At 42.9% G+C, this 25,762-nt stretch overlaps 1 protein-coding gene across 3 annotated transcripts; it reads left to right on the top strand.

Annotated features, from left to right (window-relative positions):
• The first annotated feature begins 1,467 nt into the window (after window positions 1–1,467).
• Window positions 1,468–25,762, top strand: nr4a3 (nuclear receptor subfamily 4, group A, member 3). Of its 3 annotated transcripts, XM_016673480.1 has the most exons (9): window positions 1,718–1,813; window positions 2,369–2,539; window positions 3,220–3,301; window positions 7,160–7,995; window positions 14,245–14,374; window positions 15,647–15,810; window positions 15,909–16,108; window positions 20,867–21,045; window positions 24,210–25,762. In XM_016673480.1, exons 1-9 carry the CDS (start codon window positions 1,796–1,798, stop codon window positions 24,470–24,472), a joined length of 2,043 nt encoding a protein of 680 aa, XP_016528966.1. In that variant the 5' UTR covers window positions 1,718–1,795; the 3' UTR covers window positions 24,473–25,762. The 3 variants fall into 3 exon arrangements, with proteins under 3 accessions (XP_007556282.1, XP_016528966.1, XP_007556280.1); XM_007556220.2 differs by lacking the exons at window positions 1,718–1,813; window positions 3,220–3,301 and adding an exon at window positions 1,468–1,668; XM_007556218.2 differs by lacking the exons at window positions 1,718–1,813; window positions 3,220–3,301 and having other exon boundaries at window positions 1,915–2,539.

Raw genomic sequence — 25,762 nt, 5'->3', positions numbered from 1 at the left:
ATTCATGCAGGGTCTGGGAGAGTAGACTTAATACTCTTTGGTTTCCATTTTTATATTAGGCTCTTAGGATTTTATGAAGGAAATGTGTCGCTAATGGTGTTTTGTTATTTATTTATTTATTTATTTTTTATTAATCTGGCAATAGTGTGATTGGATGCGATTGTTTGCTGGTTTCTTATGGAAAATACTAGGACCGTATTAGTTTTTCCATTAACTTAAAACATCCCTTTTATCTATGTACATGGAAAAACATTAAGACTTTCTAATTAGGTCAAATGATTAAAGTAGTGGTCAGTCACATTATTATGGCCTAAGAGTAAAAAAAAAGAAAACAACAAAAACATGGCCACTGGTATTTCCACATTTCTTGCACCTAAAGTAATCTCCCTTGAAGACATGTGTTGACAGCACGTTGTAATCTATATCTTTTGCGCTTTGGGCCATTTCTGGGGAAAACTCACCAAGCTTGATCACACTTTACGCACAGAGGCAGCCACTTCTGACAGTCTCCCCTCTCAGAGCTGATTTACAGTACTCATATATTTCTCTTCTCTCTCTCTTTCGCCTTTATATTCCCTCTGTTTGCTGGAAGCCTTCTCTTGCCCCCTGTCTGTCCGGGGTTATTGGTGTGCGGGGCTACCGGGGCCTATACCGGCGCTCCGGGGCGCGTGTTTTGCGGCTCTTGTGTCGTTCTCTTGGTTACTGGTGGGTGAGCGCGTTATTGGGGCCAGATCCCCTCCTTCGGGGTGTTCTTTTGAGGACGAAGCACAAGCGAGTGGAGACTAGTTTGTGAAACAGACCCTGTCTTAGTTTCGAGGTGGAAAATGTGCTAATAAACATTTAAAAGCTGAGATAAGAGCGCAATTACGCACGTTTCCATTTTTACCTCGAGAAGTTATGTAAGAACAGCAGCATCTTTTTCCTGCTATGCTCTTATCAAACATGAATGTTTTCCTCTCGTTTTTCCCCAAAGCCCACTCAAATGACTATACGCCTAATTGAATAATGACTTAATTGTTCCAAATTAGCTCTAATCAAATAAATGTTATACAACTATTTTTGTTTGTTTCTGTATAATTTGATACGATGCATCAGGTTTCTAGACTATGAAAAGAACATCTTGACCAATAGAAGCACAAAAATAGCTGCAAAGTTGTAATGTTTTCTCTAAAAACTGGGATTAGTTTGGGAGAAAGTGCTAATTTAAAAAAAAAATGAACGGCTGTCGCGGAGATTATTAATATTGTTGACACTAATACCCAAATGATGGTCATGATTGTTGTGACTTGCGCAAATAAACCTGATGGAGGACAGTTAGTGGTCTTACAACTTAAACCGTATCACTGATTTTCTCTGCTTGTAAAGAGAGGGAGGAGGGGGAGGAGAGAGAGAGAGAGAATGAGAAACAGTGTTTGACAGAAAGGGGGCGCTCTGGGTCTTGAAATCCGGCAGCATCTGAGCGTCCTCTTGCAGTTGACAGGGAGCTGAAGGCGCACAGCACACAGGAGCCCCGCTGGTTGAAAGGTTTCAGGTCCGACTCTCCCAGCACTTCCAGTTCATTAAGTCTGCCGCTCTGGATGAACCTTGAGCGGACTGGTACGGCCGTGATCAGAGGCAAGAGAACTGATGGCCCGGACGCGCTGTTTTTAAAAATATTCACCTTTATAGGTGTGTAGATATTTCTTTTACAACTTGTTCTTGTTGAATTAATTATTTGATGCGCGCATTCTGGTTATCTTATAATAACTCTTGAGGGCTTTCTTTTTTTTCTTCTTCTTCTTTTTTTTGCGTTAGAATGAAACCTGTCGCCCACGTAAGTGCAACTTCTGAAATGAGCCGATAGACCTTAGTTGTGGTTCCTAATATTTACTTTGCAGCATAGATTTTAGTCTTAAAATCAATCAGGGTTTGATAATGGGATGTGAATATTTGTCTGCCATGATATCCAAGGAGATTTGCGTGGATTCAGATTGTAATTTATTGTTTTATTACCTACATCTCCTTTCATGCTCTATTATGTCTCTTCGCATCTTTTTGGGTGATTTGTTGCACTTTATCTGTTGGAATTTATTTTTCATAAATAATTTCATATTCAAGGATTAACTGAGTTGATTGTATTTTATTATAATTATTGATATGCAGATTTTCCTAGTTTACATTTTAAAAGTGTTAGTTGTGTTTTTCTACTCTTGGAATTTGCTAATCAGAGTTTTGCAAGTTTACAAAAATTGTGTCAATAATAATATCAAAACTTGCTCCTTGTTTTGTGCGTGTGTGTGGATTTTGACGATCGCTGCTTGCACATGGGAGTCATCACCCACCTTTTCTTTCAGTTCCCTTCTTCTAACCCACACATGTGGTTCTGCAGGCACAGGTTCGGAAGAGCGCGCCCAGCCGAGCTCGGAGCCCCGGCGATCGGATCCCTCCTGTGCCACGTCCGCCGAGTCCTCCCCGCTCCAGGAGCCCTGCCCCGGCCGCAGCCACGACACCCCTAAACCCCGGACACCCAGCACCATTCAGCGCGAAGCTCTTTCACCAGGTACACAACTGAGACTTGTCTTTCTTTCTATTTCTCTCTTTATCTTTCTTCCTTTCTTTCTTTCTTTCTTTCTTTCTTTCTTTCTTTCTTTCTTTCTTTCTTTCTTTCTTTCTCTCTCTCTCTCTTTCTCTTTCTTTTTCTTTCTTTCTCTCAGTTGATGCTTTCTGCAGTGACAGCTCTCTCTCTCTCTCTCTCTGCGCCCTTTTTTGCGGTGTGTTTGATGGCAGGTAGTGAATTTCATGTCAGAAGCTACATCATAATTTAAATCTGAATTTAATCAAGCGTGGGTAATTTCTCCAGGTTTTTTCCCGTTCAAATAAAAGAATTAAGAGTTGTATGATTTGTGGGTATGTGTGTGCGCGTAGGAGTGTTGGTGTCAGTGACATTTCAGTCATTAAGATAAGAGATTGGTGCTGGGTGGGGTGTTTCAGTATTCTTTTGAGAACCTCACACACTTTCGTTTCAGTTCTTCACAATGAGCCCCTCAAACTGAAGGCTTTGTCATGTAAATGCATCTGTCTGCTTTTTGTGCATTTTCACAACATATCTGTAACTTTATTCTTCATGTGTGTAAAGAGGCCTCTGAATTTTAATTTTAAATTTTTTATTTTTTTGACAGTATTAAGAAAGAAAAAATGCTTTCTAATTGATGTGTGCAACTTCATGTTTTTATTTGTTAGATCTATGGCATTCTGACAATGAACAGGCGCGCTCAGTTATTGGAACAGCTGCAGTTTGTCCAGTTGAAATGCACATCTCGAGGTTAGAGACTGTTTCCCTTTGCCTCACTGTACGCTGCACCCCTCTTTTGTCTGACTCTGCTTGGGTTGTCTGTCCTTTTGCTTGCATACACACACGCACACACACATACACACACACACGGTTGTATTTTATGAAGTGTAGGGAGATTTTAATGTTGGTGCTGGAGTCTACGGAAAACCAAAATTTCACCTGTGAAAAAATCTTGCATGTCTGGAGGACGATCTGAATCTGTGAAGCTGGGTGTGTGTTGGTGAGGGTTGAGACTTGACAAGAAGTGGTTCTACAGGTTCTCCTCAGGATGAGGGCACATGTTATTAGCACAATGAGCTCACACAGATACTTGTTGACATCCCAGACATCAATGGTGGAGAGTAACAAAAAAAAAAATGTGTGCATGCTTTTATTTAAAAAAATAATAATAATAATTGCTCCTCAAAAGCATTAGCTACTAATCTGACTCACAGAGACCAACGTGAAAATGTTTCATCTTTAATATTTCTCACTTCTTCTTGAGCTCACCTGAGGCAAAGTCAGCCTCGACAAACCTTTAAACTTAAACTCTCCTGACAGCCTAATGAGCTGCTGCGAGGTGTGTCAGGACATGGCAGGTGCTGGGAGTCTTTTACACACACTTGCACTCACACTAATACTTAACTGGGGTTTGACCTACTGACACAGCACAGCCTCAAACTTTACCGCCGCACTCTCCTCTCATCCTCTTCCTCTGATGCAGTAGAAAGAAATAAAACTATTTAGGTTTTGCACTGAAAGGCCCCATGACGCCCTTATTGCTCCATGCGTGTTTTTCCACGTGGGTTGTGGAGATGGTCACTCGTAGCGTAGAAAAAAAAAAAAGATGACGTCAAGGACACGTAGGCATAGAGCTTGACTCATATCCTGAATATATGTTTAAAAAAAAAAAGCCTGTTTTATTGGTTTATAGGCTTGCCTTAGCGCTTTGTGTGTAGATACCTCAATGACTTAAGATAAGAACTGTTTTAAAAAGAAATGTAAAATAATGCTAAATATTCGAATTCTTATTTTTAATATAAAATGTTAAGTAAATAAATACATTTGTAGATTATTCTTGATTAATCGGCAGAACCCGTGGTAACGCTCCAGGTATATTTTAATTGCGCCAGAGCTTCTCAATGTGTCACTGTCTGCCGTCAGCAGTTTATATGAGCATTTACGACCGCAAATTTAAACACGCCGGCTGCTTTCAGAGTGTCTTATTATACTTTCTGTGACCGCACCTGATAAGAAGAAACAGTGTTTTTAATGAAGTTACCGGACTTTCAGTTTTGCTGCAAATAAAGTTAATTGGCTTTAATTCCCTCAGACCGAGTCGAAGTAAGGATACCGCTTGGATAGACTGGCAAAGGGGGTTTGGTTAGCGCCCTCAGACCTGCATGTCCCGTGCCTAACTGGGTGAAAGTGTGACGCGCAGGGAACCGTGGTGATTACGGCAGAAGTGCGTGCATGCTGGGCGTCAATTGGGAGCAGCCGACGTGTTGACAAAGGAGCAAACGCAACAAGCCTCCGGCTGAGTTGGCATTGAGTACTGACAAGACGGAAAATGAACACTGAAAACTACGTCTTTTGATTTGAAAAAAAAAAAAAAAAAGGTTGCTGGGCCATAGGCATCCTTGCAGAGCGTTCAGTTGAAATCAAAAGCAAATAGAAATTACTTCTTAAGTTTTACACTATTTATAGATACAAGACATTGCGATTTGTCAAACTGTCCTGAATTATTCAGCGTGTGAGCAGTGGAATTGAATAATTGACATTGATTTGATGGCGGCGCCTTTATTAAAGCCACAAGAACAGATTCCACATTCCGTGACTGAAAGCAATGCTGCGCTGTGGGACCTGGAAATGACGTCACTCCGGGGCTGAGCGCGTCCTAGTGTCGCGTTCCATTTGTTTTAAGATTTGAGAATGACGTCACGTCAGAGTTGAACTACAAAACACGCAGGGTTTGCTTACAGTTTCTGTGCCAGCTGGGATTAGCAGTACAAGACAACAGCAACTAAAGAAACGTGTTTACAAATGGATGCTTTAAGGTAGCCTGCTAATGTGTGCCACTGGTTTAAGAACGTCCAAACAATCATAAGAGTTAATTAAAAAAAAAAAGACTACATTTCATAAGTGTGGCAGCCATATTGGATGGGTTCCCTTACAACCTCCAACTTTGCCAGCAGGAATTTCACACCAAAGCTCCAAATCAGAAAGTCAGCAGCAACTTTTTTGGTGCCAACTAGCATTAGCAATATCAGACAACAACAAGTGTTTTTCTCCAGATCTGTTCAAAAGCAAAAGGAACATGTTCACAAGAATGTTTCTCAGCACTCCTTGTGCCACTGGTTGAATGAGATACAAGGTGTACACTTTACATTTTATACGCAGTCTGTGAGCTCTGAGGTTTCCCAGTTTGGTAAATTAGAGGGATTTTGAGTTCTTTCTGTACTTCCAACTAGAATCGTGGAAAATTTGACTTGAGCGTTCAAAAACTACTAATTTGAATAACGAGCTGAACTTGATGCACTGTTTGATACCTAGAATAAGTTGGATTATGTGATTTAATTGAAATAACTTTTTTTTTTTTTTTGGATAACATTGGTTATGAAATAAACTGAATTGAATTGGGGAATAAAAATACCATCAGGGATTGACAAACATCTTTGGCCAGCTATCACACTGATTTATGAAAAAATTATTTGAATCAAACTTAATACCTTTAATTTTTTTTAACAAGTTTTTTTTTTTATTGGCTATTTTCTTGTATAAAAAATTGAACATTTAACATGATACTTTTTACATTTCAGAGTTTGTTTCCCAGTTTCCCAAACTGAACAGTGCAACATGCGTGCTATTCAATTTAATTCAATTCAAAAATCCTTTGTTGATCTGAAAGGGAAATAAAATGTTCAAATTCTTCAAAGAGTTATTGTAGATAGTGATGGCAGTAACTCTAATATCAATAGATATGAATATCAACAGAATCACACGGCGCCCTGTAGAGTGGCAGTGATAAATGTGATGACCAACCCAGGTTTAAAAGGTGGTCTGTTTTTGTGACAGCAGCTGAATTAAATCAGAGGATAACTCAAGACACACCGGCTGGCGTCTGCCTCAGTTAGGGGAAATATCAGAGTATGTTTTTGTCTGTGTTTATCACTGTATCTATGTGTGTGAATGTGTGTGTGGGAAGTCTCCAACACCACCATAGGGTTCCATTATTATTTAATGTTATCTCATCTGCTTTGCCATCTGACTAACCAGAGTGCGCTCACCCAACCCACACACACACACACACACACACACACACACACACACACATACACACACAGGACAAACACAAATAACTGGATCTGAATCTTGCTGCTTCTTCCCCCTTCCTTACCTGACTAACCGCGCGGACCAAATCACTTAGGTTTGAAGTTGCGCCTGTTGGGGCTTCACATATTCCTGCTGAGTAATTGTTCATCACAAGTGCAAGGAGTGTAAAAGCATGACACAAAGTGAATGGCACTGCGTGGCAGAAATTAGGGACGGAAAATGGTGCAACCAGTTAAAAACTGCCTGTTCCAATAGAGCTGTGCAGAAGTTTTTAGTCACATTTTGATTGGTAGGCTGATGTGCACGAGCCTCTAATAGATTCTGCTTTTTCCTCTAGATTTATCGTAGCATCTGTCTCAAAATCCCACCCTTGTGTTGCATATCTATTTAACAATTGTTGCTATAGGCTTCTACTGTACTCCACTAACACAATAATATGCTTTTTGAATAAAAATCCCGTGACTGAGTTGTGTCGTGTAGCTCTGACCCGTCTGTATGCCCTTTGCCCCCCCGCAGACATGCCCTGTGTGCAGGCTCAGTACGGGCCGGCCCCTCCAGGCTCCGCTTACTCCGGCCAGTCCTTCGGCTACCAGGGTGACAGCTACGGCTCTGACCTTATGACCCCGGACTACACCAAGCTGGACCTGGGTGGGGGTGAGATCTCTGCCGCTGCCACCACCTCCCTCCCGAGCTTCAACGTCTTTGTGGAGGGCAGCTACGAGCCCAAGTCCTCCTGCCTGTACCAGATGCCCCCCCACAGGCCTACCATCAAGAAGGAGGAGGAGAGTTACCCAACTGCCCCACCCATGGAGGCCATGACCTCCACCACCATGTACTTTAAGCAGTCCCCTCCATCCACCCCCACCACCCCGTCCATGACACAGCAGCCTGGGACCTCCTTCATGTGGGACGAACACTCCTTGGGCCCCCAGTCTCACCCTCACTCCATGGGCTCGGGCCTCGAGTCGGGACCCCTCAAGTCCCCTCGCTTTTCGCACTTTTACCAGCACTCCCCGCCTCACAGCGGCGGCAGCGTTGGCGGCTATGAGAGCCTCGGAGGGGGGCTAGTTCGCACCTCGTCCTCTTCATCCTCATCTTCTTCGTCAGTGTCCCACCCGCACGGCCAGCACCTGGAGCAGCCCATGTACCAGCTGCACCGCGGGGCCGGGGGCAGCAGCCTCGCCTTCCGCTCCCTGGCTCTGGGACCGTGTGGCCCCCTGCTAGGGGACAGCCTGCCCTCGCCGCCCCCTCGGGGCCCACAGGGAGAGGGGACCTGCGCGGTGTGTGGGGACAACGCAGCATGCCAGCACTACGGCGTACGCACCTGCGAGGGCTGCAAGGGCTTCTTCAAGGTAAAAACTCTCTAAAGTTTTAAAATAAAGCCTGTAGGTCAGCAATGTGCGACAGTATGTCATGGATGTGAGAAGGCATCACTGCTTGGTTTATTTATGAAGAACATTTAAAAACAGCCAAAGTGAGTCACTGCCGTGATAAAACAGGTAAATAACAAAACAATAAGGCCAAATTAAAAGCTATGATAAAGATACATGAAAGTCTCATTCTCAGATGGAACTAAAAGCCAATATAAAAACCAGAGTTTCGAGTATAAAATTAAGATTCTACATGAGTTGATGATATAAACATATATATCTCAGCATGACTGGCACCATGCAGGAACAAGTTAGTTAGTTTAGTTATGTATTTCAAACATATTCACATTACAATGACATATATTTAGATAACTATTTGTGTGAAATGGAGGTAAGAAAAGTATGAACTTATTTGACCTTGCTTTGTTTCTTTTATGTCTTTTTTTTCACATTTTACACAAAACTAACTAAATCAACTGATTTACCTTCCTAAAAGGCATTGGTGGAGCTGCTTTAATTGTTATTGCACTAATTGTTTTTATAAATTGGATATTTTTTCAAAGAAATTAATTTCTTGACGGGTTTTTTTTTTGTTTGTTTTTTTTTAAGAAAAGCAAAAGTGCAGCAGCTGTCTTGCAGCCAGCTGACAGGCAGTGTGTAACAACAGCAGGGGAGGAGGCAGCATGTATAAAAAATATTACTTTAAATGAAAGGATAATATGACAGAAAATCTGTAATCCACTTAGCTTTTCTGTGTTTTGAATTGTTCTCTTTCTCATTATCCTCTCCTGTTGCCAACGTCTTTGACCCGATCCCACCAAACGCGCGCAGTCACCTCCTCCAAACTTACATCAAACTGACGTGTTTCTCTTGAAACTATTTTCTTGCTCTTGCCTTGCTCCCACTCTTACACCTTCCTCTCCGCTCTCTAAATCATCCTCACAGTCATAGTGAAAGCTCAGCACACCCACGGGGGGTCATCTCTCCCAGCAACCAAGTGGGCAAAGTGTCTGCATTTACCCAGGAGTGTGTGTTGGCTTGTCTTATTTGAGAACACAGGCTGATAACAGCCCTTATTCTCTGTCTGAAACACAGCGCAGCGAGTGTGCAGCGGAAAAAGGTCTCCTCCTTGAAATCAAAGTTTCCTTTCTGCTTGTTAGTATTGCAGCAGTGAAATTGACCACATTTCACTGACACAATACCACGTCCAACATGAGTCAGGTTGAAATTCGGGCTCCGCAAATGATTCAGTCGTGCGCTTTTCATTCTGGCTGCCACACATCACATATCACCGCACACGTGCTAATGCAAGATACGGTTTCAAGTCCAACGCGCAAGTCATAAAAATGCAACAGACTTTACATTTTTCTACTGAGTGCAAGATGTTTTTTTGTTATTTTTTTTAAATAAGTGAGTAGCACAAGAACTCCAAGCAGAAAGACATTAAATTCAGGTAGTGTAATTCTCTTGCACTATTCGTAATTTTAATTTATATATCTCTCCATTAAAAAAAAAAATCCCAGCACACTTTGTTAGGGCTTTCTGCAGGAGCAAAAATGAAGTGGCAGCAAGTCAGAGGGTGCAGAGGTAATTGAATAATGCCTCTGGTAGGTGGAAATGAATTATCCTTCTTTTCAATTAGGTTGACAATTTGTTTTTATTTAGTAATTAATGAAAACAGTGTCTGATGGCAGCAGGCTGCAGGCTGTGTGTCAGTGTCTGTGTGTGTGCTTGTTACAGAATTCAGCAGCCACAGAGTCTGTGCTTCCTCTACACACACACATGCAGATGCAAACATGCGCAAGCGACACATGCATGCAACCACATTTAAAGAAAAACATATATGTTAAAATTCCTTTGTTCACTTTGTAGATTGTAGCACAAATAAGGAAAACCACCTGTTTTGCTTCATATGCAAGAAAAACAGGAGGTTTTCATATACAGTATATATACACTGTATATAAATATATATGTATTTTTTTTACATATTTTTATGCACATTACCTCCATTATTGTGATGGTTTTATTGTCCCCTGAAATACTTCCCTGATTATATTTAATTATCTCCGAGTAGTTATGACACATTAATCCACAGAACAGGGTAGCTGTAAATTATTGCTAGTTTATTAATGCAATTTGAAGCACATTTCCTCATGAATTAATTTCAGATGTTAAACAACTTTTTCTGTCCCTCATTCTATTATTTTTGGCTGAATAATGTGTGCCATTCACTATGTGTGTGTGTGTCTGTGTGCGTGTGTGTGTGTGTGTGTGTGTGTGTGTGTGTGTGCGTGTGTGTGTGTTGTTTTTTTCAGTAATGAAGTGAATCTATTCAGCTTGTATTTTAAAAATTTGACTCCATCTCACCTGTTTTTATAATGCATTTTGTTGCACGGAGCAGAGCATTAAAAATATGTGTTTTTATGCACACCAGTGCTGCTCTGCTCATCAGCTGAGCTTGGTGCACAGAAATGTTAAGTTCCATCTTTTGGAAAGCAAGTTAGTTATACCCAGTTATGTGGCAGAATTGTGACAAAGCAGCTGTGAAAAGTGTATTTTTAAATGCATAAATGGGAAATACAAGTTAGTCAAAATGCACAGGAATAGGCTGCTGTTGTGTAAGCTTAGATCAACATTGTTTGTTCGTCCACAAAGAAATTGACGAGAATTTAAGTTGAGAGGGGCACAAAAAAAAGCCCCTACAGGGGCTTTAATTTAAACCAAATATGTTACATGTCAAGAATCTGCCTCTGCTTGCTCCATCAAGGCCCCACAACACCCACAGTGTGCCTTTTTTTGACATTTGTGCTCATTTGAGAGGTTGATTTTTCACCTGAACCCTTTTCAGCTTGAAGCGGGTTTAGTTTCCAGACATTTTGATTCAGTCTGTGAATTCACCAGAACTTAGTTGGAATTTGAGTTAAACATGGCAGATTGAAGTTAAACTACAGTATACATCGCATAAATGAAAAACAGAGTCATGGTCAACCCTAGCTTGAATGAGGCTCTGAGCAAAATTTGATTTGTGAGCCCAGATAAGAGCCCCCACAGATTCACCCTCTTTGTTTTCATGCACACTCTGCATTTAAAGTTAACTAGAGAGCTAACAAGTACTTTCTTACATTGACAGTTTGTCACTCACCATAGAGAGTATTTATTGAATAAATCTAAAGATAGAAGCTGTAAATTGGTTAAATTGTAGAAGTTCTCTAAAATTAGGACTTTTTTCTCCTCTTTTCTTCTTTATTTGTGCAGCACTTTAATGCAGACTAAGTAGAGTCTGTACTGGCAGGCACGTTTAATTAGTTGTGCTTGGGTTTACATGTTTTTTTTTTTCAGGTACTTGTAGAGACTTTTTGTCTGACACCTGCAGTGTGCATAAATTGTGACTCAACCGACATACAATATGAAACTAAAGCGGCAGCATAAATTACGTCCCACCTAACGTTGCTGTTAATCCGGTCACAGGTTGTGAACTTGTCCCAGGAATTTAAATGTTAAATAATTTAACTAAATAGTTGTTGTTTTTTCCCTGCTCTGTTGAAAACTATGGAAGAAATTTAAAAGTTTGTTCATTCTTGATAAAGTTGAAAACAAACAGCAAAACAAATTCTGCAATTTAGAGGTTATGGGCTCTTGAGGGCCCCCTACTGGCCTGGTGGGCATTAACCTGCAGTTTATATCACTAAAGCGTGGATTATAGGAAACAAGAAAAAACATTGCAGTCTTATATATACTGATCTCTTAATGAATTAACACCTGTGTTACAAGATGTTAATTCATTGAGATTTTATTTGATCACTGAAAACTCAAGATTTTCTTGGAAGTAGCGGTAAATTAAACATAGCAGACTATTGTCAAACAGCCAGACTTAACTCAGCCTTTACAAACCTCTTTAAATCTGTAGCTTTCAATCCACTGCAGGGAAACAAATCAAATCCACACATATCTTAAGTCTAGCAGCACTGGATCTCAGTGACCTCTCCTGTAGAGAGCAGCAACAGCAGTAATACTATGAGTGCATCCCACAGCCTTTCTCCTCGGTGTTCAGGAGGTTTCAGTGAGTGATGGATATGAATCAAAATACGCTGATGTCACACCATCTTACCAGAGGTCAAGTAACAGGAAAGTAGTTAATAGCTACTGGAAGGCTGAACATTCAGTACTTTTTTTATTATTATTATTATTTTTAACAGAAACAAAACAACTCAAAACTTATGTTCCAAGGCAAGAGTACCAAAAATAATAAATATGTATGCAATAAAAATATGCATGACACTCTCAAGCCCCACCTCCAGCCCCGTTTCGGTGGCGCCACTGTTTTTCTCGCTGACCCTGCGGTAGACCTGTTAAAGGTGTGAACCCATGTTGACATGCCTGCGTCACCCCGGCCGCTCTTCCTCTTCTGACTAAGCGGATGCTGATTTCCCTATAAACTCTGTTAATAGCCATAACTACCTTATCCCCGGCGCGCACGGGTCAGCGGCCATTGAGGCGCAGGGAGCGTAATCCGCCGTGGTGCCATGGCGACCGCTCTCATCCGGCCCTGGCGCCTCCTTTGATGCGTCGGCTCCGCAGCCGCGCGCAGCCCGCAGTGTAATTGGTGTGTGATTGGTCTCTCTGGGGACGCGGGCATGTGTGGCGCGAGGGTCTCCTAATTGGATTTATTTGTTTTGATACATTCTAGAGGCGTTTAAAAGAAGAATGAGAGGCGGCGGCACTTTCCGTGTGTTCCGTTTGTTTAATTTACGGCTTGTTCTAGAGGCACAGCTTGACGACGTGTAAAATGTAAACAGTCTGCAAATAAAAGCATTTACACTTAACAAGCGCCTCTGCGATCATGTGAAGTCAGGAATTACCACAGGGGATGTTTTGAGTGTCTTTGGTAATTGCTTGATGCCTGTACTAAACACATGTGTGCGTTTAACATCAAAATGAAGAAAAGAGTTAAGCTCTCGGTAGAAATGAGGGCTGTTCTTCATAGGCAGGTATGCTGATGATCGGGGCTGGTCTGATCCTGCCCTCTTTTTTTTTCCCTCAATGGAACCTCTTTGCTCTATCATATCTGCACCTTAGGCCAAAGAAAAAAGAAAGGAAAGAAAAAAAAACTCAAAAGGGGTTTAATGAGTTTTAATCCCATGTGTCAAAGACTTCTGTAAAGATCCCCCCCTGAAGGTTTTACTGAAAGTTAACAATCTCATGTTGCTTTGTGGCTTGTTTGCACCAACAAATAATTACTGAGCACTTTAAACACTTTAAACAAAAGTGCTTCAAATTGTCACTCTGCTCTGTAAAAATCTAAATGGAAAAACAGTCAGTAAACTTGGCTTTCTCACTCCACCTCCACCATCCTTTGTTTGAGGTAATAATAAAAAAAAGGACTGAATGTCCAACCTTCCAGCTACTATTAACTACTTTGCTATTACTTGCACCTCTGCTAAGAGGGTGTGACATCAGCCTACCCATCAGTGTAAGTATTGCTGCAAAGTCTTCAATAACTATTACCAAACTGTGAAAACTTAAGGCGCTCACACCGGACATGAAATAAGCCTCAGAAAGCTGCCGCTCTGTAAAACTAAAGCGCCCTGGGCGGGGAGCCACATACCTAATATCAGAAACGACCACCTGTCCCGCTGGCGCATGTTGGATGTCTTCTCAGATATTATAAATGGCCTTTGATTCATGAAAACTCCGGGTTCATTCGGTCCTCCCATGTGGCTGTTTTTGGTTTTCATTTTAATAAGGTCAGCAATAGCAGCGCGGGACACGCAGCAAAGGAGAAAACAGCACCCACGGGGCCCACTGAGAAAAGCGCGAAGCTATGCGCGTGGCTCCGAAAAGGTGCCACGAGCTGACCCGGGAGCCTTCACAGACAATCTGATCACGCAGGCTCCCCCCCGCGCGCACCCTCCCAACCTCATCTCGCGGGACCTGGATCCTTAGCGCCACGCGCTCCGGCCCTCCATTGTCAGCTCCGGCTGTAATAAAATTATCCCTGCTGCAGGCGAGGCTTGTTGGAAAATTAATTTTATCTAATTATACTGATGTCACCGTCGCCTTTCAGCGCGTAATTAAAATCTGACCTGCGAGCTTCTGCTTCCTGCTCTTCGATAGGGGAGGAAAAATTGAATTAAACAAATCGAATATTAGGTGCTGATTGTGTTTGGAGGCTGATCATCGGCATGTCTTGTTTTGTTTTATTTATTTATTTATTTTTTATTGTTATTCCAGCGCACCGTGCAGAAAAACGCCAAGTATGTGTGTCTGGCCAGCAAGAACTGTCCTGTGGACAAAAGGAGACGCAACCGCTGCCAGTACTGCCGCTTTCAGAAGTGCCTAAGCGTGGGCATGGTGAAAGAAGGTAAGGAGCATCCCACATGAAAGAAAGTGCTTACATAAAACATTATCCTGGTTTCTAAAGTATTCACAGCTTTCTTTTCCCCAGTTTTCAGTGGGTTTTAATGGGATTTTATGTGGTAGACCAACAAAGTGGTGCATGATTGTAAGATGGATACGTGGTTTTGAGATTAATTCCTGTTTAAAATCTGAAAAGTGTGGCATGCATTTGCATTTACCCCTGCTGAGTTGGTGCTTTGTAGCTGCTAGTTTTTTCAGGATATTGGACAGAAAGCATCTGTGAGCATACATTTTTAGTCTTTTCCCAGATTTTCAATTGGATTTGGGTCTGCACTTTGTCTAGGCCATTCTCACAAGAATAGGCTTTGATTATATCAGCTTCCCTTACCCTGTGCAAGAAAAGTATCCCTGCTAGGGTAAGGATAACATTCTGCTTCATGGTTCACCGTGAGGATGGGGATGTGTTTTGCATGTTGCCCAAAAAGTACATTTCTGGTCAGGAGTGCATTCTTCCGCATCCTTGACAAATAGCATCAAGTAAACTTTCTCATAGTTTTCTTCTTTACCACGAAGTCCAGATTTAACTGGTCCACTGATAGTTGTCGTGGCGACAGATTCTCCATCCTGAGCTGTGGATGTGATTCTGTTTGTTCACTAAACCTTTGAGGCCTTCGCAAAAGATCTGAATTAATTGAGTTGCTTTGTCACATAAAATCCCAAGAAAATGTATTAAAGTTTGTGTTTAAATTGTCACAAAATGTGAAAAATGTTCAACATATGTAACGATTTTTGCAATTTTTCTGATTGTTCCCTCCTGCTGGTGTTCAGGAGGCCAGTAATGACCCAAACCACACATATTCATGCTGTGGACAAAATGCAACCGTACAAAAAAAAAAAACCACAACAGCGTTAAGGCTGGCCATCAGAATCACACATCCTTTCTGTTTTTCTTTGCGCTGCGTTTTTCTCATGTGAAAAATCGGTGTGACACTCATACTGTCCTCGTTCCCCTGAGGTTTCTCACCTGTCTCACACGTCCTGTAATACCCCCACCCACATACACACAGCACATCGATGCAAATACACCCAGAGCGCTCATATTCCCCTGCCACGCTAATGCATGTGCCAGCAGAGCAGCTCCACTGCCACCTGCTGGCCTGCTGCGTGGGAAAGGTGGGAACGCTGGACAGCTCCTGACGAGATCGGGTCACTAAGTTGGAGGGGGAGAAAAAAAAAAAAAAATCTAATTTGCTGCTCATCTTTCTCTGCTTCACAGTGGTCCGTACTGACAGCTTGAAGGGCCGCAGAGGACGGCTGCCCTCCAAACCAAAGAGCCCCCTGCAGACAGAGGCGTCCCCGCCGTCGCCCCCGCTCAGCCTGCTCTCTGCTCTGCTCAGGGCTTACTCCCACTGCACACCGCGAGACCTTGACTACAGCCAGGTGCCCCCTCCCAGCCGCCCCTGTCGATCGGAAAAGCTCAGTCTGGTTTGCGCCGGCTCTTGTTTTACAACTTCTTTCCTCTCTCTGCATCCGAACAGTTCAGCGCCGCCGACCCTCCGTCCTCCACCTCAGACGTGGAGCACATCCAGCTCTTCTACAGGCTGCTCACCATCTCCATGGAGACCACCAGGTGCTGGGCCGAGCGGCTGCCGGGCTTCACCGAACTCCAGCGCGACGATCAGAACCTGCTCATAGACTCGGCCTTTTTGGAGCTGTTTGTCCTGCGACTCGCATACAGGTAAGACAGATGTATGTGTTTTTCGTTTTGTGTTTCTTTTTTCAATCTTACATCATTTCATGAACATAATGGATCGCAGTGTGTAAATGTGCTTGCAAAGCCGGTGCGCCGCTGTGTTGGTGTATCTCCAGAGTAGGAGGAGTGCAGCTGAGTAGTCACCATATGAAGCGAATTATGAATGGAGACTTTAGCTATGACAGCGGCTACACCCACAGAGTTCCTCTCCGCTCGTCTGATATCTGACGCACAGAGAGCCCTATGTGTGTGTGTGTGTTCTGCAGGCTAAAACTGTAAGCGCTATGAACTAACAGCATTGATTCCATCGAAACGCTGGTCAGCTGAGAGGCTGGAGAGGGTTGCTGTGGGAGGAAATGCGTGTTGAGATCAGCTGACTGAAAGGAAAGAGCTGGATCACACAGCGTCTTTTAAAACCGCTCAGACTGCTGGAATCTTTTATCACCATTGGTAACATTATAACCACAAACGTCAATGAGTTTTTGGAGGATTGTATGCTGTAGATCAACACAAAGCGGCACATTAGCACAGGTAACTGGAGGAGCTGTACAGATCCGCAGCTCAGGTGGGAGGACCTGTTGACAAGATAATTATAGGGGGGATCCAAACATCTGGCCTTTGTTGAAGAATAAAGAAAGGTTCTTGTTGAAATAAAAAAGGCACATGACGTCCCCCCTGTTTGCGACAAACTGTGTAGACAAAATAGCAAACTAGTATTTTCATCTTGTTTCTTGTTTAAATAAATCACTGCACTCGAAATGAGACAAAACTAACCTACAAGTTATTTCTGAGCAAGACATAGGAGCTTGTTTTAGGTCAATAATTCCTTAATATTGATGAAAAAGTGCTAGTCCCACCTTATTTCACTTTAGTACTTCTGCATCCATATTAAGGAATTATTGACTTAAACAAGCCCCTATTTCTCACTGAAAAAACACTTTTGAGTTAATTTTGTTTTATTTCAAATGCACTAAGATAGTTTAACTGGAAACTAGAAACACATACTTGGTGTTTTTGCAGAGTGGGGAAGAAAGTGATTTGGTCAGAAGAGACCAAAATTGACCCATAAGCAGAACATTGAGTGTGAAGGAAGTCTACCACTTCCATCCTCACCTTTAAAATCTGCGATGGCAGCATCATGATGGAGGGATGCTTTTCTAGATCCACCTTCCAACTAAAAAACTGTGTTAAACATACAACCAGAGATACGATAGATCAGGACAGTCAAACTAATTTTCATTTTGGGTCAAATTAAGATCATGAATGTCCTCAAAGGACTTTTTGTGTCAGAAAACTCTGATAAAACTTCCCATTAATCTATTAGTATATGAATAAATAACCACCTCTGCAATTGATGAGTACTTCTTGTACAAGTGTCTTTTCACATTGAGTTAATTTTGCAGTGTATAAATAAAAACAGATCTGATTTGATCAATAGAATAACATTCAAGTACACAACTCTTATCTTGAAGGTTGTTTTTATGTGGCCCTCTAGAGCCATGAGGGCCACATAAAAAGCTACGGTGTGACTTGAGTTTGAAACATGTGGCTTAGATCAAACAATGTTCATCTGTTAGAATGGCCCAGTCAAAGCCCAGTCCTAAATCCAAGTCAGATTATGTGGCAGATTTTGGAACAGTCACAGATGCTTTTCATCCAGTTTGAAGAAGAAAATGCTAAAGTTTTAGTTTCTGGTTCCTTATAGAGAAATACCCGAAACAATTTGAAGCTGTACTTGCAGTGAAAGTTGGTTCTACTTTGCGACAGGAGGGAAAAATACAAGTGCAGCCAAATCTCATGAAATCAAAAAAAAAAAAAAAAAACTCTGAAATTTGTGATTGTAACGTCAAAAAAATGTGTAAAAGAAAAAAAAAAGGTACCAGGCGTGTGAATACCTTTGCAAAGTCAGAGTACGCGCAGAAGCTGGCCCGACCCGTCTCGGCCTCAGCGTTATCCTGGGTTACCGGTCCGCTCCTGCAAGGCATGCTGCTGGTTAAATTTATGGGCGGGAGGAGGAGGAGGGGAGATGGCGCTACAAGCTCGTCCTTTTGTCTGAGCTGTCGTCTAGGGCAGAGGACCAACACAGTCAGGCAACACAGGCGCGCTTACTCAGACTCTGTGACGATGTCGAAGTTTCTCTCCTCCCGGTGGAGGTCCAGGTGCAGGGTGGGAAGAGGATGGGTGGTGGCATCACAGTCCCAGCAGGAGGGGTGACTCTGAGTCACGTCACAGGGCGGACACACGCGCACACATGCACACACACACACGCATGCGCTTCTCATGTTCCTATCAGCCTAACTCCCACAACATAGAGGAAACCACACACAAATCTGGCCCTGTCTTACTTTCTGTGCTACACTGAGATCCCATCGCTTCAGCTCTGCTTGACCCCGTGCTGAACCAAAACGCTTTCCTGCACTGCGGCCCTCTACTCACAAACTCACAAGCGTGTGTCTGAACCCTGACTGCATGTGTGTGCGTGTGTGTGTGTGTTCAGCGTGCACAGAGCAAATTTGCTTCGCTCTTGTGGGATCCACATCGCTGTGATCCCCTCCGTCACCAAACAGTTTCTGTGGTTATTGGCTGATAACCATGGTGACAGCGTAGTCAGGGGGGAGTGGAATGTGTGGCAGACATCCAGCTGCATGTGTGCGTGTACGCAAGTGCGTGTGTGTGTGTGTGTGTGTGTGTGTGTGTAGGCGTGAGTGTGAGTGTGCATCTGCCCGGCTGCTTGTCTGCCAGCCCGTCGGTGTAGTGCTGATCATGTGCTACTACCAGACGGAGGCCAAGTGGTGTTATGAAATGAAGCTGAGCATTTAGCTACGGGGCATCAACTTAATAATCAGATCAAAAAGAAAGACAGGCTTCATTTTTTTATTATTATTATTATTCTTAGCTTGTTTCCATTTGTCACTTGCTTGTCTGGTTTTAAAATGTTTTGGGAGTTTTTGGGGAAAAAAGAGCAAAAATACAGAATAATTACATATCCAGTTTAGTTTTAGAAATCTTATTGTGCAGGATATTTTATCTTTTATGGGCTGCAGGGACTTAGAGGCAGCAGGTGTTGCAATTGATCATCCCTGATCTTTAACAGCTTGGTCTCCAAGATCTGCACTAGCTGTGGACATAAAAGACAGCCTGGGATATAGAGTTTGAATGCATAGAAGTTAAAATGTAATCCCAGCATCCAGTCAGTTCTTTTGCAACTGTGATGTTGCACATAATGGTATTGCAATGCCAGTTGCGATCTAGTACATTTTGAATAACACAAGATTTTAACAAGCGGTGGTTATTTTGTCTGTTTATTTGTTGGCCAAATTTGTCTGTCTTGTAAGTGAGGAAAGGTGTAGTTGCCAACTTTGCTGACCAGCAGTGTGCAGCAACAATTTGGAAAGGGGGAGAAGCAGGTCACTTTGTGCTCAAAGCAGTGAACGCAAAGTGAAACTTCGCTTTCTCCGGGATCACTTTTAAAATGCGATTTTGAAAGCGGCAACTTTTATAAAACATCAGCTTAACTTGATAACTGGCCGACGCTTAATTATGATCCAGACACGATAAAAGCAAAGAATGCAGGCGTTAGTCTTTCTGAGCACTCTGTATCTCAGAAACCACCAGGAGGAATGAAAGCTACAAAACGCTTTTCAAAGGTTCCTCTCAAGGTTTCTAATTGAAGTTTCCTGTTGAGAACTTTCATCTAGACTAGATGGTGTGAAGGGATGCAGTCAAAAACAAGCTCAAAGCTCCTCGTGTGGCATCTCTTGATACCTGTATTTATTTGTTGCTTGGCGACTTGCAACTTTCTGTAGAAAATGCACGCTGTTTTAAAAAAAAAAATGTAGAAAGAATGTTATCACAGTGAGTGTAGGGAAAGGGGTAAAAGTGCCACGCTAACACAAATAAGCAATGTTTGGTAAAAACGTGAACGGTTTTTCACATGCTGTTTTTGAATCCATACATCCATGCTTTGCAAAGCTTGCATAGTGAGAAAATATTTTTTTTAATGCCCGTTTTAAATGTCTGGATTATGTGCATTGGGCTAAAACTTTGAGGGGGTAAAATCTTTTAATCTGTAGTGAGGATAATTAGACACAAATGTTGCTGCTTCTTAGTCTCATAACTTTTAAACCAATGTTTGCATAGACTGTAATTAGTGGCTTCCAGGTCTTTTCCTTAATCCTCATTTTTTTTCTTTCTATCTGCACAATTATTTGTTTTCCTCTCGCTCTTTTTTTTTCTCCTCCAACCTCCCATCTGTCCTATGCGTCATTCATTGTTTGCTCCCCCCCTTTTCCCTGCTCTGCTGGATAGTTAAAAAAAAAAAAAAAGCGGGATGTTGTGTGCCGTGAGTAAGTGATGGTTAAATGCATCCGAGAGGCCTTTTCATTTCCTCATTAAAGCTTTGTGTTTCCACTGCACTCCACAGCCTGGGAGCATTAAAGCTGTAACAGTTTACCTATCTGCACATTCACACACACACGCGCGCACACACACACAGAGCAAGCAGGCCTCTGCCCTAACCCTTCACCCCACCCTGCCACAAGGAAATGCAAGAGTGGTTTTAAATGCTGTAATTTAAAAAACACACAAGCTTAATCAGCTTCATGCCTCCGTTTGATGTGTGTCTTGTTTCTGGCTTGCTGGTGTAATTGTTTCCTTCTCTGTATGTCTGAATGCATCAGGGGAAAATGCAGCATTTTTATGAAAAATGTCATTTTTTTATTTTTTTATTTTTCTGTCTCTCAGGTCTATGCTGTCAGAGGACAAGCTGGTGTTCTGCAACGGCTTGGTGCTGCACAGGTTCCAGTGCCTTCGCGGGTTTGGAGAGTGGCTGGACTCCATCCGGGATTTCTCTACCCACCTTCAGACCCTCAACCTCGATGCGTCTGCCTTCGCCTGCCTGTCTGCCCTCGTTCTGCTCACAGGTAACCAAAACCCCCGAGTCATCTGCAGGAAAAAATACATTTTATTATTTATTACAAATACAGTTACCTGACCCACACGACTTCCTGTCAGTCGCTCAGGATTTCGAAGTTTACGTTTAGTGATGTAACAAGTAAGGCATTTAGAAATCATTTTTTAATAGTCTCTCACCTTAAATGTGGTTTATATCTTGAACTCATCTGGACGTAAATCTGTAATAAAAGGTGTGATAAAACATCTATATTTGCCATATGTCTGCAGTAAAAAGTAGGAGTTAGAGAGAGGAAAGTTTTTGGGGGGATTTTCTTGAAGAAACAAAATAAACCTCATTCCCATTTTCATGACTGGTGGTGGCAACATCATACTCTCGGGCTACTTTTCTTCAGAACTGGACTTTTTCTCTTGGTGGATGAAATTAAAATGAAGACGAATAATAGATGGGGATTACATTTTTCTACATCACAGCGAGTCCAAGCACACATCCGAGTCGAAAACAAACCAGACTTGATGGAAAACCTGTGGGTTCAGCTGACGAAGGCTGTGGGCAAAATCTGATTGATATGGAGAACTTTACCAAAGTGATATTAGCAAGTTAAGAAGTGGGATGTTGATAGATTTCCAAAAACATAAACTTTTATGTGGAAATTTCATCACAAAGTTCTTTAATTAATTATTTTACACATATAAATACAGTTTATTATACCTTTTAATTGTACATCCATTGTGCTAACAGATTTGTGCTTTTCAGTTAAACTGAAATATATACGGTATATATATATATATGTGTGTGTTTGTGTGTGTTTATATATATATATATATTTTTCCAATTTGTTAGAAGCTTTGGTTGTGGGTTTTTTGGGGGGTTTTTTTACATCCGCTGACGTCACACAAACGCTCGGAGACACACATGTCAGCGCGTTTTGTCACACATCTCTGCCTGAAACAAGAACCCGATACCCAGAAGCGCCTGCTGCACCTGCCACACACCTGGCCCCTTTAATCAGTGTCCACGGCTGAAAAATCGACACTTTATCCACGGACGGACCTCAGGAAGATGCAACAGTCGTGCCGTCTGTAGAGTGCATCAGAGACGCAGCTTCTTTCAACAAAGGATGCAGCGAAATTATATGTTGAGTTTTTATTCTTCAAAGCTCAATTTTGCAGGGAGGCATTAATGTGCAGCGGGTAAAATCCCCCCTCACCCTGCCCCCCCCCCTCCACCTCCACCTTACAACCCTGTGCTCCCTCACTCCTTCTCTCTCTCTCTGGGGGAGCACTTAACTCTGTTCTCCATCGACCAGCCCACCGTGGGGCACGGCTCTGGAACGGCGTCCACGGCGCTCGCAGTGGCACTCCGCCACCTCGGCAAAGCACACAGCGCGCGGCCGCGGCAGAGCCACCAGGGCCACCAGCCAATCGACCGCTTCGGAGTGGCCTGTGCAGAAAGGGCCCTCATCGATTTCTCCCCAGGAAGTGCCGCACAGAGAGAAACAAGGAGTGGGGGAAAGAGAGCAGGGAGAAAAGCAGAGAGGCAAAATAAAGAAGGAAAAAAGGAGTGCAAGAGGTCTGAAAGGCGCAGTGGAAGGAGGGCTGGAGTAACTCTGCAGCCGCAAACACTGCAAACAAAAGGGTCACATAAACAAACAATAAATACACTTCCAATAATGGATACCTCAAAGTGAGACTGGTCTCAGAGGCAGCCTCCCCGCAGCACACACTAGCATGTGTGCGTGTGTGTGTGTGGGGGGGAGGAGGTAAGGCATAGGGAGCGGGGGTGGACACCCTGTTCTCAGCAGAATGAGTTAGTGTCACATTAAGTCTGATACAAGTGCCACTGGAGTTGCTATGGGCAGCAGTCTGCAGCTTGTGTGTGTGTGTGTGTGTGTGTGTGTGTGTGTGTGTGTGTGTGTGTGTGTGTGTGTGTTTGTGTGTATTCCTAATTGAATTTGGCTGCTCACAAGGCCAAATAATCAGCTAATTGTTGAGCACTGTTGTGTCTTAAATTCTCCAAACTGCAGGGACTATTTGAGCATCTGTGTGCGTTCATTTAAAGTATTTATGAGCGGTAAATGCGCAGCATGCGTTTATTTCCATGTTTGCGCTATATGTCTATGCCATGTCACCGTGTGTGTGTGTGTGTGTGCGTGTGTGTGTGTGTCTACACAATGTGGAGGAGGCTTATTAGGTTAGACGACGTATTGATCTGCAGCGAATGAGACAACGTAAGGCTGTTAAGAACATGAGCCATACGGGCTAATGAGGTGCAATTCAATATAAAACAAGATGAGGCTAATGCTGTTTTACCTGAATGAGCTCTGATGTACACATATATGTGTGGGTTTTGTTTTCCGCTGGCTTAATTTTTGTCATTTAAAATACCGTTTCTTTGTACCACATTAACTCTTTTACAGAAACAAAAGTGACTTTAGGGACAAAAATGGCCGCTTGTGATGGACCATCACAGAGTAGTTCAAAATTATAGAGAGGAAAAAATATATAAATGCTTTTCAGCATTCATCTACAGATAAAAATCTGAAAAGTGTGGCACGGGAGGACGCGGCAAACATGTGGAAAATTAGACCAAAACTGAACTTTTTGACATACATGGGATACATTAAAACCAGTTGAAAACCAACAGTGAGCAAACTGCCTCCACATTGAAGCACGGCAGTGGCAGCATCATAATGTGGGGATACTTACATTTCCCATCTGCAGAAGCTACTTGATGGGAAACGGAGGGAGTGACAGACATGGCAACCCTGTAGGTGTTAAAGGCTGAATGTAGAGGCTCGTTGTGGTTCCACCAGGGTAAAAAAAACAAACAAAACAGCGATGCTCAAGGGAATGGATACTTTTGCGAGACTCTGCGGTTTATCTCTTCTGTGAAAGCCGGTAATGACCTGAGCGAAACAAATCTGCAGTACAAAACAGCTTCAAAGTTTCCAAATGAGATTAACTTTCTGTGTATCATGTGTTCTGTATCTCTATGTCATGCTTTTATTAGTGTGTAGATTATTATTTCCCCCCCAAAAAAACATGCATCACAACAACGTATCTTCATGAAAATTCAAATAAAAATATATGCAAGTTGCATGCAAAGAAAAAAAAAAAGTTTGCTTCTGCAGTGTAAATTGCAGCTCTAATGTTTTCTGTTTTCTCTCTGCAGATCAAGTCCCGGGTCTGAAGGACTCGAAGCGCGTGGAGGAGCTGCAGAATAAAGTCATCTGCTGTCTCAGGGACCACCTGGGCTGCGGGGCGTCCTCCTCCTCCACCAAGGCCACGCCTCCTCTGAGCCGTGTGCTGGGCCTGAGGGCAGAGCTCCGCTCGCAGAGGACCCAGGGCCTGCAGCGGATCTTCTACCTGAAGCTGGAGGACCTCGTACCACCGCCGCCGTCAATCGACAGATTCCTGGACACCCTGCCCTATTGAGGACTCGGGCTGAGCGCGGTGAAAGAAACCCACGTCAACGTCCTGTTCAGGCCTTTTAACCCCCCCACCCCCCAGCTCCCCAAAAGGGGAGAGAGAGAGAGAAAGAGAGAAAGAAAGACTCTCCGTTCTGGCCGACGCAGAGCTGAGAGAGCAAATTGAAAGCATCTCGCTCAGTGGGGGGCGGGGGGAACCAAACGGACAACCAACGAAAACGCTTTTCATCTGTAAAAATAAGAAAAGAAAAAAAAAGAAAGACAAATAGACAATAACTCAAAAACGCTTTGCAACCTTTTATTTGATCCTCCACTCTTTGTCTTGTGGGGGAGGATGATGAAGCTGAGTTGCACAGCAGAATGACTTGTTCCTGTCCTTTCTCCATCTGGGTGGCAGCTCACTTTTGCAAAAAACAAAAAGAGAGAGAAGGGTTTATGAGTACTGTTTTGATCTGTGTTTTGGCCTCGCTCATTCTGTCCAAGGACTTCTTCTTTTCAGAAAAGGTCAAGTCTCTGTGGGGCAGAAGGTTTGCTGAGCTGTTCGTGCCCCTGTGAGACTCAAGTTTGCTCCTGCTGATAAGAGGAAGGGGGGTGTTTTCATGCCGAAGTGTGGAGAAATGTCAGAGGTCAGACATGAAGGGCAGAGACACGTACAAATATTTCATACACACGTGGAAGTGGCTAACGAGGCGGGCTCTTAATTACAAAGTGCAATTTCACCACAAAAAGGAAGACACGGAGGAGGGAAGGTCTAATTTCAAACTCTAAATTATTTTAATACAAAGACTTTGTTTCTGCGTGGGGCTTTTTACGCAGCAAAGGACAAACTGTGCACTAAACGATCCATGACTGAGTCACCCAGACTTGAACTTGCTCTTCTGTGTCGTTTTTTTTTTTTTGTTTGTTTGTTTGTTTTTGTTTTTGTTTTTTTCAGTTTTCTTGTTTTCTATTATTATCTCATTTTAAAAATCACAGGTTGGGGTTGAACATGTGGAGGAGCGCACATGGTCACAGATTGGCTTGTAAAGCACTTACAGAGAAGGAAGGGCTACGAGTGCAGACACACGCCCTGGCCTCTCGGGCCGCGGGGCGTTCGACAGATCCATGAGGGAGGGAGGAGTTTTGGGGGAGGGGGATCGGGTTAAACATTCCACGTTTGTGCTCTATTTTTTTTTTTTTCTTTGCATTTCTGTCGTGGATGCTGCGCAGGAGTCCCTGAGCCTGAGAGAGGTCAGGATTGTGGTGCAAGCTGCCGAGAGCTGCCATCGCATTTAAAAAAAAAAAAAAAAAAAAAAAA

The sequence above is a fragment of the Poecilia formosa genome, unplaced genomic scaffold (assembly GCF_000485575.1).
Source record: "Poecilia formosa unplaced genomic scaffold, Poecilia_formosa-5.1.2 Scaffold77, whole genome shotgun sequence".
In the NCBI taxonomy this organism is placed as follows: Eukaryota; Metazoa; Chordata; class Actinopteri; order Cyprinodontiformes; family Poeciliidae; genus Poecilia; species Poecilia formosa.
The sequence above is the reverse complement of the archived record's forward strand: the minus strand, read 5'-3'. Positions and strand labels throughout refer to the sequence as shown.

Bases quoted from the DNA above. Each gene is read 5' to 3' on its own strand.
- nr4a3 (XM_007556218.2), top strand. From the start codon at position 2,137: ATGCAGATTTTCCTAGTTTACATTTTAAAAGTGTTAGTTGTGTTTTTC. The intron at 2,540-7,159 runs GTACACAACTGA...GCCCCCCCGCAG, and splicing joins GCGCGAAGCTCTTTCACCAG to ACATGCCCTGTGTGCAGGCT. The intron at 7,996-14,244 runs GTAAAAACTCTC...TTGTTATTCCAG, and splicing joins GCTGCAAGGGCTTCTTCAAG to CGCACCGTGCAGAAAAACGC.